The sequence below is a fragment of the Capricornis sumatraensis genome, chromosome 14, assembly GCF_032405125.1.
Source record: "Capricornis sumatraensis isolate serow.1 chromosome 14, serow.2, whole genome shotgun sequence".
NCBI classification, from domain to species: domain Eukaryota; kingdom Metazoa; phylum Chordata; class Mammalia; order Artiodactyla; family Bovidae; genus Capricornis; species Capricornis sumatraensis.
In genome coordinates, this window is record NC_091082.1 from 56,776,422 (window position 1) to 56,794,191 (window position 17,770).

General features: G+C 55.4%; 1 protein-coding gene across 1 annotated transcript; it reads right to left on the reverse strand.

The window, feature by feature from the left end:
• Positions 1 to 505: 505 nt before the first annotated feature.
• On the reverse strand, positions 506 to 4,035 carry TPRG1L (tumor protein p63 regulated 1 like). Its single transcript, XM_068986233.1, has 5 exons — positions 3,826 to 4,035; positions 3,560 to 3,651; positions 3,307 to 3,483; positions 2,326 to 2,479; positions 506 to 1,698 (listed from the first exon to the last, which is right to left on the reverse strand). The coding sequence occupies exons 1-5, from the start codon at positions 4,033 to 4,035 to the stop codon at positions 1,504 to 1,506; spliced, it is 828 nt and encodes a 275-aa protein (XP_068842334.1). The 3' UTR covers positions 506 to 1,503.
• Positions 4,036 to 17,770: the final 13,735 nt, after the last annotated feature.

Genomic DNA, 17,770 nt, shown 5'->3' on the forward strand with positions numbered 1-17,770 from the left:
CCACCCCACCCTACCCTTGACACAGGATCCGTTCTGCAAAGAGCCTCTGTTCTGTCCCTTAACACTCTAAAGCATGGCCTGCGTGTCACGTGGGCCTGTGCTGGAACAGAATTGGAGGCCAGGGCTGTGGGTCCCAGGGCAGTTCAGTTAAGGTCAGGTCTCTGCAGGGAGTGTCTGCCTGGAATGATCCAGGTGCTTCAGGCAGTCGGCCAGGGCTAAGAAGGACACTGGAGGAATAAGGGTTCTTCACCCTGGGCAGGGGCTGGACGGTGGGCACCAACCCTGTGGCTGTGAAGGGAGCAGGCTGTGCAAATCCCCAGAGTGCACATGGCCAGGGTCAAATCCAGGGGGGGAGAACATCTCGGCTCTAAGATGCTCTCACCAAACAAGACCCTTTCTTGGTTGTTGCGCCTACTTTCAAAAAGGAACACCACTCACTGGATTCTAAATATCTTTACTAGAAGACCAAAAGCAAAAGCTCAAGACCCAGGCAGAGTTGTAAGGCAGCCTTTCAATGTGGACAGGGCCCTGCATCAGGATCATCACATCCATGCTGACTAGAACTGTCAGCCTGGGCAGTGAGGAGGAAGGAACTTGGGGGCCAGCAGTCAGACCACTGTGGATGGGCTGGGGCGGTGAGCAATGACTGCCCACAGGCTGGGGTCTGCATGGAGCAGCAGGAACTCAGGTGGGGCAGGCTGCTTCAGGAGACTAATATGGTTCCTTTCTGAAAGCACATCCTTAAAGGCAAATTAAGCAATTCCTTTTTAAAATATGCCATGAGTGGACAAACCTAACAGATATCAGCATTGTGTGTAAAGAACTTACCAATGTGACTTTCTGAAATGAATGACTTGTCTTAAAATAATTTTCTGGGAAGCTTTTTGGGTGGGCCTGAAAAAGATGCCATCAGTATTATTCACACAATATAGATAAATTTTAGAAGTGTGACTTCAGGTCAAGCACGCATTTCCACAAAAGCAACAGTCCATTCAGGATCTGACAAGGCAAGCCAACTTTTGCTGAGCTGGTGGTCTGCTGGCTTCTTCTGTATTAGTTTTAAGAAGATGGATTAAATTTCAAAATGCAACACTGGACACCAACTGTACACACACTTGCAACCATGGGCACTGGGTCCCAGGCACATCCCTGGATGGAGCAAACTATGCAGCTAATCACGTGACATTTATTGTAAACATGCTCCAGGGCTTGGGGGAGGAACCACGAGAGGGACCACGGGGAGCCGAATGGAGACACAGGGGACTTGAAGACTGAGATCCTGGCCAGGATGCTGACAGGTTCCCTCTGCTGTGTCTGGAGCTCACGTGACCATCTGTCCAGTATCCAGCTACAGTATTCGGTCCACCTGACTGCACTCGTGGTGCCCAGGTCCTTGAAGGTAGGGGGCCTGGACCCTGCCGGCAGAAGTGGAGCAGGGCCAAGGTCTGTCACTCCCAGAGTCCTGGTGGCCGCCTCTCCTGGCAAGAGACTCACGTGCAGCATCTAGAAGCCGATCTTGCCTCTGGTCATGGAGTAGCCCAGCTTGGCCTCGTTATTGATGAAGGACATGAGCCCCACGTAGGTCTCAATGAGGAGTGGACACTCCAGGACCAGCACTCCGCCCTCCTGGCCTGGCAAAGGACTCTCCTTCTGGGCTTTCTTGACAGCTTGGATTAACAGAGCCTTGAAACCATCCAGCTGCAAAGAGAGAAAACATGGAGTCTGAGCAGACGATCTGCACGAGGTCCCCTACCCCTGGACAAGAGGCCTTCCCAGCCACACCCAGCGGCCCATGGGCTCACCTCCTGGGTGTGGCTCTCACCTCTGGGCTCACCGTGACAGACCACAGCTAGCCCTCACAGACCTCCCTCTTCCCTGGCGTTTTGCCGCGGTGACCCACCTGGTCCTCCCCACCACCCACCAGGCAGGCAAGCCAAGGCACGCGGCCGGAAGTGGGGGGCCTGTCCCCAGTCCCAGACCCCATGCCCATCACCCCCAGGCCTCCTCTCCTGCTGAGCGCGCAGCCTGCCCAGCTCTAGCAGGGGCCAGGGTCAGCTGCCACACCCCAAAGCCCTTCTGGGCCCTTCTCCAAAATGACTACGGCCACCAGGGCCACATCACAGCACCACACTGACCAGTACCCACTTACCACACAGGACTATCTAAACATAACTAAAGTTTTTAAAAATTTAAAGGTTTATTTTCTCAGTTTAGCCACCACTCAAGTGCTTAGCAGCCCCACGTGGCCACCGTTACTGAGCAGTGCAGGCCTGGAAGGTGCCTGTCCCCGCTGGGCAGCGCTACTGCTGCCGTCCGTGTCCTTACTTGGCACAGAGAGGCTGTCTTCTCGTCCACACCGGCCATCGGGTGTTCTATGAACGTGGTGTATGGCACACTGGTGGACCACGGGTTCCATCTGCTGATGAAGGATGGGCGGCTCTGCTTGTCCCACTGGATGCGAATCCCAAAGCCTTCTCGCCTGCAGGGTCAGAAGACAGGGACCAGACTTCACAGGTAGGCCTGTGCCCCAGAGCACCTGCTTGGTGCTGGGTGTGGGAACAAAAGCGGTCCCACCAGTGAAAATGAGACTGATGATGGCCATTTCACAATAGCCGCGGGTCTGGACAGGAATGTAATGTCTAATAATGACAGCTCTTAGCACTTTAAGACAGGACAAACTGAGTACACTTAGTTAAGCTAATCTTTACATGGTTAATAAAGTTTAACAAGTAGTGCTCTAACTAAACAAATAATATTTTTCCAACTTCAAATCCTTTTTTCCAGAATATTGTATTGTTGTTTAGAATTTTGAACTTATCCTCCTGAATTTCCTACCCAAATCTCCACATCAAAACCCTAAAATTTACCGTTTAATTCAACTGAGTATATTCATGTCTAGGTTTCTCATAATTCAGAAAGCTCCCTAACTGATGAAGATCAGCTCTTGAAAGTTGGCCATTAAACATTCCAAATTTAATCTTCAATAATATCTGTAAACCAAAGCGATGTGCTACCTTTTTGTTTTAAAAATTAACCACAACAGGGTTTGACATGACAGCTGCCAATCCTTTCTTGGCAGGGATAAAGTGCTGAGTTCACTCTTATCTGAAAAATAGCTGTGTCAGGCCTATGTTAACGTAAGCTAAATTCATTTACTACCAGCCTAATAGCTGTCTCTTGCGCCAAAATGCCTTTTAATGCACCCTGCTGGGCAGAAGTCACCCAGGTCTATTCTAAACTCTATTGATATTAAAGCAAGACGTCCACTGGGGGCTGGTTTTGGAAGGGTTGTTTGAAAAGACTTACTTGTTGAGCGACTTCGGGGGAAATTGGAATTCTCCGTAGGAGATGGTGTCCACCGCGTTTAAGGCCACCCTGACCACCTGCTGGCACTGCAGGCTGATGAAGTCGTATTTGCAGATGAGGAGTGCCTGGTCGGTGATGAGCACCAGCCGCTCCTTTTCGTTGTTCCAGTGATCAACCCTACGGGCGGCAGCGGTCACTCGGCGCTGCGGCGCGCACAAGTGCCCGGGCCCCTCCCCAGGGCGCGCCCCCTTACTCGGTCAGCAGCCACACCCCCTGGATGTCTCCGTCCTCCACGGGCCGGACCACTACGCGGATCTCCTCCACCGCCTGCTCGATGGTGCCGGGCTGCGCGGAGCGGGCGGAGCCGGGGCGGAGGTCACCACAGGTCCCGCCCGCCTGCCCCGCCCCGCCCCCGGCCCCACAGGCCCACGCCCGCTCGCCCACGCCCGCTCGCCCGCCCCGCCCCCGGCCCCACAGGCCCACGCCCTCTCCCGCCCCCGCCCCCACCCCCAGCCTCACCCGGAACACGAAATACTCCTTGACGCGGGCGCGGCGCGTGGGGTCGTGGACGCTGAGCGGCCACAGCGTCTGTCGCAGCGGGGTGCCCGCCCCCGGACGCCCCCCGCCACCGCCGCCGCCGCCACTACCCGGCCCGACCTCCTCGCCGGCGGCCAGCAGCGCCGTGGGGCTCGTGCCCGCCGAGTCCACCGAGTCCCGCAGCTGCAGCATCACCGCGCCCGCAGCCGAGCGAACCCGGACCGGACCGGACGCGGCCCCAATAGCAGCCGCCGCCGCCGCCGCCGCCTCCACCTCCACCTACGCCAGACCCTCGGCCCCGCCCCAGGGCCCGCGCCGCACCGCGGCCCGCCGCGATTGGCTCCGCTTCGCCAGTCCCGCCTTAGTCTCGAGTCCCTCCCGCCCGCTCCGGTCCTGACGATTGGCTCTTCCCTCAGGTTTCTTCCACGATTGGTCCTGCTAGTCGCCGTTCACAATCGTTCCCGCCCCTCACTGCGCCGGAAGCGCACTCCGCGCTCACGCCCACTTCCTGTTTACGCTACCGGGAAAGGGCGGGGGCCTAGGCCGGTTGCCAAGGCGACGCGAGGTGCCGGCGAGGAGAGGGTAGTCAGGTCCTTACCGCACCCCGTCAACGCTTCTCTATTCATGTTCGACTGAAGTGCAGCGGACCTACCGGGAGGGACTCCGGTCCTTGCCCAGAGTGACGGCCCCTGGACGCGCCCCCCGCTAGAACTGATAACTTCTCTGGACGCGCCTTACGCCCTGGACGGCCGCCCCCTGGATGCGGACCCCTGATGGGGAAGACCGCTTCCCTGGTCACACCCCTTGCCCGGGGTGACTGCCGCCTGGACGCGCCCCCGCCGGTGGTGACCATCCCCTGGATTAGTTCTGCCCCTCCCAGGGGTCCGCATTGCACAGCAGGGGGAGCGCGGGCTTCGGGGACTGGAGGAGAGGAGGCCGGCGGAGCAGAGCCCCTTCCTGAGCGCCTCCGCTTTTCTGACCGCGGGTTCAGGGATGCGGCAGCGTGGACATGGCCCCCAGCGCTGTGTTAAATGCAGACGTGCTCCCGGCGGCCTGGAAAGCAGAGCTCCGACCCTGCACCACGGAAGGGAACAATGTGGAGGCACCGGGCGTCGTCACTCCACTGAGGGCCGAACCAGGGTTCATTGCTGTCGCTCTGCGCTTGTCTTCCCGAGAGTTAGATGTGTTCTTGCCCTGACTGATCTTGCCTGCGGCTAGCGGCACCCTGGGCATCCGCAGTCCCTGCCAGGAACCTCAGCTCCCCGGTCTTGGCGCCTACAGGCCCCAAGGCAACCTCATCACCGTCCACCTTGCCCCGTTGTCTTGGAAACCCAAGGGCTGCAGCCTTGACAGTTTACAGCAGCTCCTGTGATCCTGACCTTGGTCATTTTGTCCTTCCACTGCCTGTAGTCACAGCTCCAGCTACTCCCCCCACCCCCAAAGGCTTCTTGCCTCGGTCCTGCTGTGTCCATCCTCTGATATTGGGGTTTAGCGCCCCCTCCCAAGGAGGCACTGCCATTAACTACACTCACTGCTAGTTCTTTGCGGTGTCATACAGTCACCTACTGTGTGTGTGTCCTGTGTATAATTCACTTGTGTTTGTTAGGTCATCCTGTGTGTGTGTGCTTGCGTGCACACGCGCATATCCTATTAGGAAATTTCAAGAAACCAGCCCTTGGCATATGACTGTGCTTTGGGGTTTATAACCCCCAAATTCACAATCCTTTGAATTTCACAAGAGCCCGAGGAGGTAACCCCTCTCTTGTACATGTGCTGCAGCTGGAGAAGTGGAGAATGCCGCTCAGGAGCCCTGGGGCTGCATAGCTGGCATAGCTGGTCAGCCATGGCTCTCCTGCCTCTGCAGACTCAGGTGCACTCCTGGGCTGTGAAGGATTCCAGGGTGGCTGGCCTTCCTTCTCAGGGCATCTCTGGAGGTTAAGGGGAGTCACCGAGCTGTACACACAGCAGGTCCTTGGCAGCCCCTCACCACTCTACCTGGACATCGTCATCCACAGAAACAGGAGGGATGAAAATATCACAGATGCTGAAATATTAACAGCTTTGGTACTTCACTTCCTGGGAAGACCAAGGGCTCAGAGAGGGCTGAGTGTACAGAGACAGGAAAGGGCTTCTAGCCCCGCCAGCCTGCTGAGATAGTGTAGGGACAGCCACTGCTGCCCCTGGGGGATCAAGGGGCCGTGTCATACCCAGTGGGAGGTAGCTGCTTTCTCTGGCAGCCAGAGCCTCCAGCTGAGTCTGTTATGCTGGTCCCTGCAGGGTGGGCCTGAATCAGGCCCCAGAGGGTCAGCCTGAGCGGTTAGGCTTAGGAGACCTGCTGGCGCCTCTCCTGAGTCCCCTCAGTACAGGGGCTCAGCAATGGCAGCTAGGCGAGTGGCCTCATAGGAACCTGAATCCCGGCTCCCCTGCTTCTGTCCACTGAACTGGGACCCTCAAGCCCTGTCTGCCTCAGTCTCCTTTTTTTTACTGAGCGGAGATAATGACAGTTCCCGCTTCCTATGGCTGTTGGGAGAAGTCTGTGAGTGAGGACCTGGGACTCACAGTGCCCCGCCAGATCTGGAGCCAGCTCAGTGTTAAGCGTGTTCATGCTGTTCCCTGAGCCACGGCTGCGGGCCTCCTGTGCTGCAGATATCGTCTTTGCTCCGCCCACACGTGCACGTCCCATTCAACCGAGGAGAAAACAGTCCCAGAGAGGCTGTCACTTTACGAAGGTCACGCAGAGCCTGTGTCCCCGCCCCCACACTCGTGGCACATGAGAACAGGCAGAGGAGACCCGTCCTCCACTGGATTCACCAGGAGTCCACGTATGCTCACACACCCTCAGACACAATGACCAGGGAGACACGGTCGAGCGCTGATGGCATCACTTTACAATGACCTTGATCAGGGTCGACTCAGCCGAGGAAGGAGGGATGAGAAGGGGCCGTGGTTTAAAGGATGAGGCTGAAGGTGGGGAGAGGGGAGGTAAGAGGGGACAGCAGTGATGCTGGCAGGCAGCAGCAGTGTGATGGGCGGAACCTAGAGCCCAGGGGTCTGGGTCTAGCTACAGTAGGAGGGCTGCGCCTGCTCAGGGATAGATGGAGAGAGCTGAGGGTGGACAGGTGGTGGGGTGCTGATGCGGTGGGGGAGGGGTATGGAGCGGTTCTGGGACATCTGCTTTCTTCAGTGGTGAGCGAGGAGTTGCTTCAGGTGGCGTGGGGACCACCAGGCTGCCTGCCGGGAGTCCACAGGCAGGTTCTCAGTGGAGCCTTCCACCCAGCAGGTGGTGGGAGTGGGAGAAGCCGGTAGCTGGACTGGAATTTGCTGGGCAGCTGTGGCCGAAGACAAGGGGAAAAGGGAGGACGAGCTCCTATAAGTGAGTATTTGCCAAGGCCTGTGAGGGGTCAGTTGGCAGCTGACAGGCTAAGCTGCCAAGATTTCAGGGATGCTGTGGAAGATAGGTGACCCACGGGTCAGAGACTATGGACTGTTATCCACAGGGAAGCCACGTCCAGGGCGTCAGCATGGTGCACGCGCCCCGAGTGCCAGCTCCCACGGGATGCTGCCATGGGGCCGCGTCACTGCAGAGAAACTGGCGCCTGTGAGCAAGCCTGGTCCTTTCCCCTCAGGGGCTGCTCTGTGACCAGCGGCCCCAGGCAGGGCGGTCAGGGCCTGCCGCTTGCTCCTTGCGCCCCCTGCAGGATGCGTAGGAGAATTTCCCAGCAAGGTCAATGGAGGGGACCTTGAGTCTAGTTCTGGTCTGAGGGAGGCGTCAGCAGATCTAATAGGGACTGGTGACCGGCAGGAGGTTATTGAGAGAATGGGACCACTGTGGACTCTCAAGCTGGACCCAGGCAATCGGAGTTTTGACGAAAATAATCATTGAGCTATCTAATATAGGAACAGAAAAGAGCCAAACTGTAGACCAGAAGACTGCCTGTCAGATCACTCAGAGGAACTGCCCCGGAGAAGCAGGATTTTCAGCACAGTTTTCTGTCTTGTCAGAACAGAGAACATCAAACGATTCTGGGAGACATTCCTTCAAGGTTTCAAAAAACAGACCGGCACGCACATGGGGCTTCAGTGTGGCCTTGGCAACAGGGAAGGGAGTCTTATTGTGGAGGGAGTAACCATCATTGGTGTCCCACGAGGGGAGGTGTTTAATCTTCATTTTTAACATGGGTAGTCTTTGCTTCTGGTCAATGTTCCCTCTAATAGTTAAAGTGAAAGTGAAGTCGCTCAGTCATGTCCGACTCTTTGCGACCCCATGGACTGTAGCCTACCAGGCTCCTCTGTCCATGGGATTTTCCAGGCAAGAGTACTGGAGTGGATTGCCATTTCCTTCTCCAGGGGATCTTCCCAACCCAGGGATTAAACCCCGGTCTCCCGCGTTGTAGACAGACGCTTTACCATCTGAGCCACCAAGGATTAAAGCAGACAGGAATTCCCTGGTGGCTCAGGTGTAGAGAACCCACCTGCCAATGCAAGGGACTCAGGTTTGATCCCTGGTCCAGGAAGACCTCACGTGCCGCAGAGCAGCTAAGCCTGTGCACCATGCCTACTGAGCATGTGTGCTGGAGCCTGGGAACCGCAATGACTGAAGCCCGCACTCTCTAGAGCCTGTGCTCTGCAACAAGAGAAGCCACTGCAATGAGAAGCAGCGCACCCAACTAGCAAGAAGCCCCCGCTCGCTGCACCTGGAGAAAAGCCGAGGCAGCAGTGAAGACCCAGCACAGTCAAAAATAAAAGTATAAAAAAATAATTATATGACCTGCCACAAACAGGCTGTCCTAGTTGGCATCAGATTCAAGCTAGCTCCTGTATGAGCCAGAATTACTTGCCTAGACCTTGGCATCTGAGGATTTCCTTCATCAGGAAGCTCCTTGAACATCTGTCCTTAAGATGTTCAGAAGCAGCCTTAAGACAGCGAGGTGCCGATGAGACCACAGTCACGTGACTGAGCCCCGTGAAGGCTTCTGCGTGAACATTTATGATCTGGCAGATGGGTATGGAGACCCACTGGACCTGCAGTGCCCAAGACAAGCCTCAGGAGCAACTCCCCTGTTTGTCAACCTGCCCCCAGCCCATCTGGAACGTCTGCCTCTTCCTTCGGTCTCTCGCTGCCCTGGTGTGTGGCTGGTTTTGAAACCAGCAGTGTGGAGGGATGGAGAACAGGGCCTCACGTCTGGACGCCAGAGGCTGCAGTGGGTGCTGGAGTCAGAAGTGTCACAGAGACAGCGCTCTGCAGGGGAACAAGGACTGAGTCTTGGTCTTGGGACTGGGTGCCCAGTGATGGGTGAGTAGGGGCCAGGACCAGACAGAGGGTGAGCCCTGAGTTCCCAGGATGCTGGCAGGAGTAGGCATGGCAGTGAAGATGATGCTGACCGGTGTCTGAGCCTTTAGTGGATGTGGAGGGGGTGGAGCAGGTAACTTGAACATCCACAAACTCGAGAGATGGCTGGGTTGGTCACTGAGCATCCGTTGGACACCTGGCACCAGTTGTTGTGCTGGCCTCATGGGGCCATCATCCCAAAGTACCACAGACTGGGGGATTTCAACAACAGTCTAGTCTGAGGCCAGAAATCCAAGGTCAGGTGTCTGCAGGGCCATGCTCCCCACTGAAACCCTTAGGGGAAACTCTCCACTGCCCTTTCCAGTCCCTGGCGGCTGCCAGAGGTCCTGAGCAGGTGGCCAGGTCACCCTGATACCCCCTCCTCCTGCTCCTGTTAACTCTCTCCCCTCTTCCATGTTGGACTCAGACCCACCCAGGTGACCTCATCTTAACCTGAGACACCTGCAAAGACTGGGAAAGCCATGGATACTGAAAGACTCCACCCCCAAACACGGCCAAGGATACCAAGTAGCAGCGGTTAGGGCTCGAGTGTGACTGGGGAGGTGACGCAGGTCTCCCTGTGAGAGGGGTGGGCACGTGCAAACAGCGAGGGGGCTCAGATGGTGCTCAGCGCTGTCCACCTGCGCACAGTGGCCGTGGGGGTGCGGGGAGGGAACTGCTGCCGGGTCTGGCTGTGGCTGCCCCTCCCTAGCTGCATCCCCCTGGGTTTGCGCTCTCTCTTGGGACCATTGAAAGGCTGTTCCCGCTCCCACCAGCAGGTGGCAGGATCACCCACAAGGGGCCTTCAGAGCAGCATCCTGCGCCTGGGTATCTGTAAGCAAACAGATGATGGTCATCTCTTCCCCAGGTGAGTGGAAGGCCAAGGCTCAGCTGGAAGTGTGGATTCCTATCTTAACTCCAGATGTTGTGGCTTAGTGTTTTTTTTTTTAACCAAATCCAAGGATCTCACCTTTGACATCTGCTTCTGATGGAAAGGGAGGTCAGGTGCACGCCTGTGGGAACTGCAGGGGCAGGACCTCAGAGCTGCCAGGTTCCAGGGGTTCTGGGGCTCTGTGTCAGAGGTTAAGGCATGGCCCAGGGACTACTCTCTGGGCCACACTCACCTTCCAGAGACAGCTGCCCTCTGGGCGAGGCCTGTCTCTCCTGGGGAACTCAGGGCTGGTCAGAGGGCGGACAGTGCTTGCTGGCTGCCCTGGCCCTGGAGACCCACCTGAGAGCTGCTGTGTGGTGCACTGGAGAGACTGCTCTTGATCATTGGTAGATTTCTTTCAACAAACAAACACCCTGTCCAGCAGACAGGGTTGGGGGAAGCCCTGGCCTTGGGCAAGGAGGGGGCGGGCTTCCAAACTTCCTGACTTTAAGGCATATGAGCAGGACATGGGGAGACAGGAAGACATGGATATGGTACTCATGCAGTGTCTAAAGGCTGAGTCGTCTCCATGGTAACTTTCATCACGTCCTGCACTCTGATGGAGAGGACGGGCTCCCTCTGCCCCCACCCTGCTGCCCACCTCACCATGCCCAGGATCCCCTAGTGCCCTGTGCCCATCTGGCGGGAGCTGAGGTGTAAAGATGGAACCCAGGAAAGGTCTGGCCACACGGATGTGCTGTCCTCGGGCGAGTGGGTTCAGGAGGGTCACTGGGTGCACCAGGATAGGGTTGAGGGCCAGGAGGTCTTGGAAAGGTCATCGCCTGGGACTGGGGCGTCTGCCCTGGTTCTGGTCAGCCTGGGAGTCGAGGGATGACAGGAAGGGGTATACGTATTGACTGTTTCTGAGAAATGCAAGGGCTGCACCATGGGGAGCGTGTCCAGCAACAGCAAATTCCCGTGTCTCCCAGACTCGGTGTCAGGAGGAGCCTTTATCCGCCCCGAGGATAAGTGCGTCTGAATAGGCGGGCAGGAGGGGCCCCCAGCATGCCCCGTGCTCTTCCACCTCCTCTGTGGACCCCCAGGGCTGGTGCTGGGCCGCCTCGTCATGGCTGTACGTGTGTCCTATAGCTGCTGTGAGAAACCACCACAGTCTGGGTGTCAAAATGAAAGAAAGCTGCCCTCTCACAGTCTGGAGGCTGGAGCCTGAGAAGGAGGAGCGGCCAGGCTGGTCCCTCTGGAGGCTGCAGGGAGTGTCTTCTCTGTGCACCTCTCCCAGCTTCTGGTGGTGGCTGCAGTCTTCTGCATCCCTGGGCTTGGGGGTGTGCCTGCATGTGGCCACAACGCCGCCCCCCTGTCTCCCTGTGTCTCAGGTCTCCTCCTATCTCCTTTCTGGAAGCTTCCTTAAGGAACCTCAGATTGGACTTTTATTTATTTGGTATTTATTTATTTCTGGCTGTGCAGTGTGTGGAATCTTGGTTCCCTGACCTAGGGTCAAACCTGTGCCCCAGACCACCAGGGAAGTTCCCTCTTTCTCTTACAAGGACACCTGTCACTGGGCTGAGGGTAAGCCCAGGGCAATTTCTTCCTGATATCCTTAGCTTATATCTACAGAGACCCTTTTCCCATGTCTGGTCACATTTGCAGGTCCTGGGGACCAGGGCTTAGAAAGGTGACTTTTCAGGGGATACAGCTCCATCTGGCACTGGTACGTGAGTGGGTGGTTTTCTGCTCTCAAGGTTGGCAGGGGTCTGTAACCCCCTTCTTGATGCCCCTTCCCTCACCCCAGGTAAAGGGAGGGAAGGGTGAAGGGGGCGGGCCAACCCTGTCTGTCCACTGAGCAGTAGTCAACTTGCTGTCCAGCCAATAGGCCATCAGATCAGTGGCCGATCAGGAACCGGATTCCAGGCCAATACTCTGCCGTTCCTGGCCCACCACGTGGATGGAGGCAGAGAGAGGCACTGGGCCTCACCCAGGGCTGCACAGTAGAGGGGCCCTGACCCTGGCGTCTGCTGCAGAATCCTGGCCCACCCACCCCTCTCCGGCCCCATTGCACAGCCTGACTATGTTTGTGTGGGTGGCCTCTTTGGTGTCAGTCTCTCTTGGGGGTGAAAGAGGAGGTTTAGAACTGGACTCTGGAAGCAGAGCCGAGAGCGTCCATCCAGCTGGAGAGGTGTTTGGCGTAGGGTTTTGGATTCTCTGCTTAACTCGTCATCTGGTCCAGAGAGGAGTGATGCTGGATTTGAGGTCCCCTCCCAGTGAGAAATGGTGGGCTTCCCTCTACACACACACATACACTATCACAGGTGCCCAAACCCTGTGGACACTGCCTATACCAGGCCCTCTCTTCTGGAACCTGAAAACACTTTTGGCACTAAGTAATTTGCTTTCTCTCTTGTCAAGGAGAGACATCTGTAAAAAGTCAGACAGAATACTGGATTCTTCTCTTGGATTGCAAACAAGTCCACCTCAGGAAGCTGCAGAGGCTGTGCTAGGGCATCTCTGCAGGACCCTGTCTGCCAATTCCCTGGGACTGGGCACCACTGAGGAGGTGAGGGGCTGCAGCTCTGGGCATGGGGGAGGTAGCAGGTGGCTGTGTGAGGGGCCAGCCAGGATGGGAGCATGCCTCTCCCTCCACCCCACTTTATTTTCCTTGGGCCAAAGGCTATTTTTATCATTTCCAGCAGAGAATGAGACCAAAACATCAGCATGCAGTGTCTTTTAAAAGGAGCTCTTCATAAAAGGTTCACGTTCAGGGCCTCCTTCTGGGCCTGTGTCCCTGCAAACACTCGGGATCCTGACTACCAGCTTCCCGTCTGCACCTTGTAAACTGAGCCAGCGATCCCAGGCTGGAGTTGGGAGGTTTAGCTGTAGTTGGTCTAATGGCCTCGGAGATGGGAAATTGGACTGAGCAGAATCCCATCCCCTGCACCCTAGCTCCAGCTCAAAGAGAGTATGAAGCCTTAGCCTATGGAGGCCACGTGGGTGAGGCACGGGGTCTGGAGGGCTTCAGTGGACTGGTGGGGCATGCACGTCGCCTCCACTGTCAGAGTAAATCTACCCCCATGCTTCTTGACTTTCTCCGAGTTAGATCACTATGAAGATGCCAGATCTTCTGGAATTGAGTATGTTTAACAAAATTCTAATGAAAAGTCCAAAGCAACTTTGAAGGTGCTGGATAAGGGACTTCAAAGTTTATTTGGAGGAAAGATGGGTGAAAATTCCCAGCATAATTTGCAGTTAAATAAGGGTGAAGCGGGTCCCTTCGTGGATTTCACCCTTGTCATGGCGAAGCAGCTTGTGTGCCTTGGTGAGTCTCTGAGCCGTGCTGTGCAGGGCCACCTGCAGGACGTGCTCACTGGCAAACCACTCCAGCGTTCTTGCTGTGAGAACCCTGTGGACAGTATGAAAAGGCACAAAGGTGTGACACTGGAAGATGAACCTCCCACACTGGAATGTGTCCAATATGCTGCTGGGGAAGATTGGAGGATAATTACTCATAGCTCCAGAAAGAATGGAGCGGCTGGGTCAAAGCAGCAATGACGCTTAGTTGTGGATGTGTTTGTGGTGAAAGCAAAGTCTGATGCTGTAAAGAACAATATTGCACAGGAACCTGGAATGTTAGGTCCATGAATCAAGGTAAATTGCAAAAGTCCAGCAGGAGATGGCAAGGGTGAACATCGACATCTTAGGAATCAGTGAACCAAAATGGACGGGAATGGGTGAATTTAATGCTGGTGACCATTATATCTACTACTGTGGGCAAGAATCCTTTTGAAGAAATGGAGTAGCCCTCATAATCAACAAGAGAGTCTGAAATGCAGTACTTGAGTGCAATCTCAAAAATGACAGAATGATCTCAGTTTGTTTCCAAGGCAAACCAAGATTGCCTTCAAGTCTATACCCCAACCACTAATGCCAAAGAAACTGAAGTTGATTGGTTCTATGAACACCTACATGACCTTCTAGAACTAACACCAAAAAAAGACGTCCTTTTCATCATAGGGGATGGAGTGCAAAAGTAGGAAGTCAAGAGATAGCTGGAAAAACAGGCAAATTTGGCCTTGGAGTACAAATTGAAGCACGGCAAAGTCTAACAGAGTTTTGTCAAGAGAACAGGCTGATCAACAGAGGGTCAGCAAACACCCTCTTCTGACCACACAAGAGACCACTCTACACATGGCCATCACCAATTGACCACTAATGAAATTAAATTGATTATATTCTTTGTAGCTGAAGATGGAGAAGCTCTATACAGTCAGCAAAAACAAGACCAGGAGCTGACTGTGGCTCAGATCGTGAGCTCCTTATTGCAAAATTCAGGTTTAAATTGAAGAAAGTAGGGAAAATCACTAGACCATTCAGGCATGACCTAAATCAAATCCCTTATGATTATACAGTGGAGGTGATAAATAGATTCAAGGGATTATATTTTGTAGGCTGAGTGCCTGAAGAACTATGGACGGAGGTTCATACCATTGTACAGGAGGTGGTGACTAAAACCATCCCCAAGAAAAAGAAATGCAAAAAGGCAAAGTGGTTGTCTGGGGAGGCCTTAAAAATAGCTGAGAAAAGAAGGGATGTGAAAGACAAAGGAGAAAGGGAAAGATATACTCAACTGAATGCAGAATTCCAGAAAATAGCAAGGAGAGATAAGAAAGCCTTCTTGCATCCCAAGGTGACATTAAGAAAGGAAACTGTATTCCTGATCTTCCCCAATTCAGTGCCTATCTCTAGGCACCGGGGAAATAGCGGGGCAGACTGTAGGCTTGGGGACACACACTCAGAAACCTACATTGTCTGGAAGCATCACCAACCACCTCAAGACTGAAACTACAGACCAGGAAAATGTTTGCCATGTCCCATAAACTGTCACTTTATCATGAAAATGGGCAAAGATGGAAAATTCTTAGGGAATATTTATTGCATTCTAATTAGATGGATTACTAAAAAAAGTTGTTTGAGTCCATTTATGAAAGTGTACTAAACACATATGTGGGCTTCAGTGGTAAAGAATCTGCCTACCAATGCAGGAGACACGAGTTTGATCCCTGGGTCAGGAAGATCCCCTGGAGAAGGAAATGGCAACCCACTCCAGTATTCTTGCCTGGGGAATCCCATGGACAGTGAAGCCTGGCAGGCTATAGTCCATGAGGCACAAGAGTCGGACATGACTTGGCAACTAAACAACAACAATGGACACATATGTGCTATTTAATCCAGTTCAGTTCTTTTCTTACAGAAGGACCCATCTTATTTGTTTTAGGTCCCATCACACTTGGGGACCCCCCTGTCAGCAGCCTCCATTTTAACCCACAGGACCCAGCCAGATTCTTTCCTCCCTCCTCTGAGGAGCCGGAGAATGTTCTGAAAGGATGCAGCCCCCTCAGCTTATGTTGAGAGGGCTGGGGTGGGGTCCCTCGAGGAGCTGGTGAACAGTTGAAGCTGCTCATTCACTCATTCAGTGCACACTTATCCAGCTGTTTCATGCCAAGTGCAGCTCTGGAGGGGAAGAGGGTCAGGTCTTTGAAGGTAGACAGCAGGTGGGCCATCAGGAAACTCTCTGGTGGAGGGACTCGAACCCCAGGGAGGGCCTCACATTCACTTTGGAACTCAAGGGCTCTCTTAGGGCAGGTTCGCAAGATACCAGGTGTCAGGGAGCCCAGAAGGAGCATGAGCCCTAGGGTGGACCAGTCCTGCCACTGGGATGCCAGTGGGGGGCAGGGGGTGAGGTTGAGCAGAGGGCACACAGGATCATGTCTGGGGCATCACCGAGCAGGGGTGCTGACCTGTGTTTGGGGTTTCAGAAGATCATGAAATCACCCTGCTGTGGACTGAACTGTTTTTTTTGTTCAGTCGCTCAATCATGTCCAACTCTTTCTGACACCATGGACTGCAGCATGCCAGGCTTCCCTGCCCTTCACCATCTCCTGGAGCTTGCTCAAACTGATGTCCATCAAGTTGTTGATGCCATCCATCCATCTCATCCTTTTTCGTCCCCTTTTTCTCCTGCCCTCAATGTTTCCCGGCATCATCTTTTCAGATGAGTCCACTCTTCCCATCAGGTGGCCAAAGTATTGGAGCTTCAGCCTCAGCATCAGCCCTTCCAATGAATTTTCAGGGTTGATTTCCTTTACCATTGATTGACCGGTTTGATCTCCTTGCAGTCCAAGGGACTCTCAAGAGTCTTCTCTAACACCACAGTTCAAAAGCATCAATTCTTCAGCGCTCATCCTTCTTTATGGTCCAGCTCTCATATCGATACATGACTACTGGTAAAACCATAGCTTTGACCACATGGACCTCTCTAGGCAAAGTAACGTTTCTGCTTATCCGTAGGTTGAAGCCCTACTCCTCAATGGAATGTATATGGAGCCCAGCCTTTAAGGAGGTGAAAGTGAAAGTCCCTCAGTCGTGTCCGACTCTTTGAGACCCCATTGACTATATAGTCCATGGAACTCTCCAGGCCAGAATACTAGAGTAGGTAGCCTTTCCTTTCAGGGGGTCTTCCCAACCCAGGGATGGAGCCCAGGTCTTCTGTATTGCAGGGGGATTCTTTATGAGCTGAGCCACCAGAGAAGCCCAAGGAGGGTGACTATACTTAAATGAGGTTATGGGGTGAGGCTCTGGTCCCAAGTGTCTGGCTTCTTCTAAGAAGCAGACACCAGAGCCGCTGTCTCTCTCACCCCTTTGCCCCCCAGGCAAGCTCACACCAGGAGGCAGTCTCTGCAGGTCAGAAAGAGGGCCTCCCCAGGAACCCAGGAGTCAGCATCTTGACCTTGGGCGTCCAGTGTCCACAAAGAGATAAATCACTGTCTGTGATGACCCAGACACTCTGAGGGGCCACTGGACTGGCTGGACTTCTCTCTACTCTCCGAGATTTGGTGGTTTTCTTAGATGTACAGGTTTAGTGACGGTCCCAGAGACAGTTCGCCCTGTCCAGTTCCAGGATCTGCAGTTTTTTAGGGGCCACTTGGGCGTGCTGGCTGCTTCCGCTCTGACCTTAGTTTCCCCGTTTGTGCAGCGGGGTGGCAGCGGGACCGGCCGACAGAGACCCACCTCCCCCAGGATAACGGGGGCTGGGGCCCGGCGTCCTGGAGGACTGCCTTTCCAGGGTTGAGGGGCGAGATCTCTGCTGCTCCACCCCTTGGTCTCCCGAGTCGCACGGAACCTGAGACTTTCAGCCGGAGAGGAGTGGGAAGCGCGAGTGGGCAGCGGGGGTTGTGGGCGGGGCTGTGGGCGAGGAAGGCGGGGCTGGGGCGGAGCGTCTGGGCGGGGACGGGCAGTGGGCCGGGGTCCGGGCCCGGCGGAGTGCCGGGGGCGGGACGAGGCCGGGGTAGGAGGGAACGGGTATATCTGGGCGGTGGGCGGAGTCGGGGCTGGGGTCGGAGCAGGGGGCGTGGCGGAGGTGGGCCGCTTCTCCCTCGCCGGGCTTGGCGTGCACTGGGCTCCCCGCGCCGGGGCGGGTGTCTGGCTGGACGCATTCAGGCGCACAGGACTCCGCGTTGCCCTCCAGCGCGGGCTCGAAACCGGGGCCCTGCCCACCTGCGGCGACCTCGCGCTCGCCGGGACCGGGCGCGGCACCTGTGGCTGCGCCCGCCGGGTCCCTCGGGCCATGGCGCACGTGGAGGAGGCGGCTCCAAGCGCCCGCCTGGGCCGCCTTTGAGCGCGGGACCGTAGGAGGGACCCGGCGCGGCGCCGCGGGCACT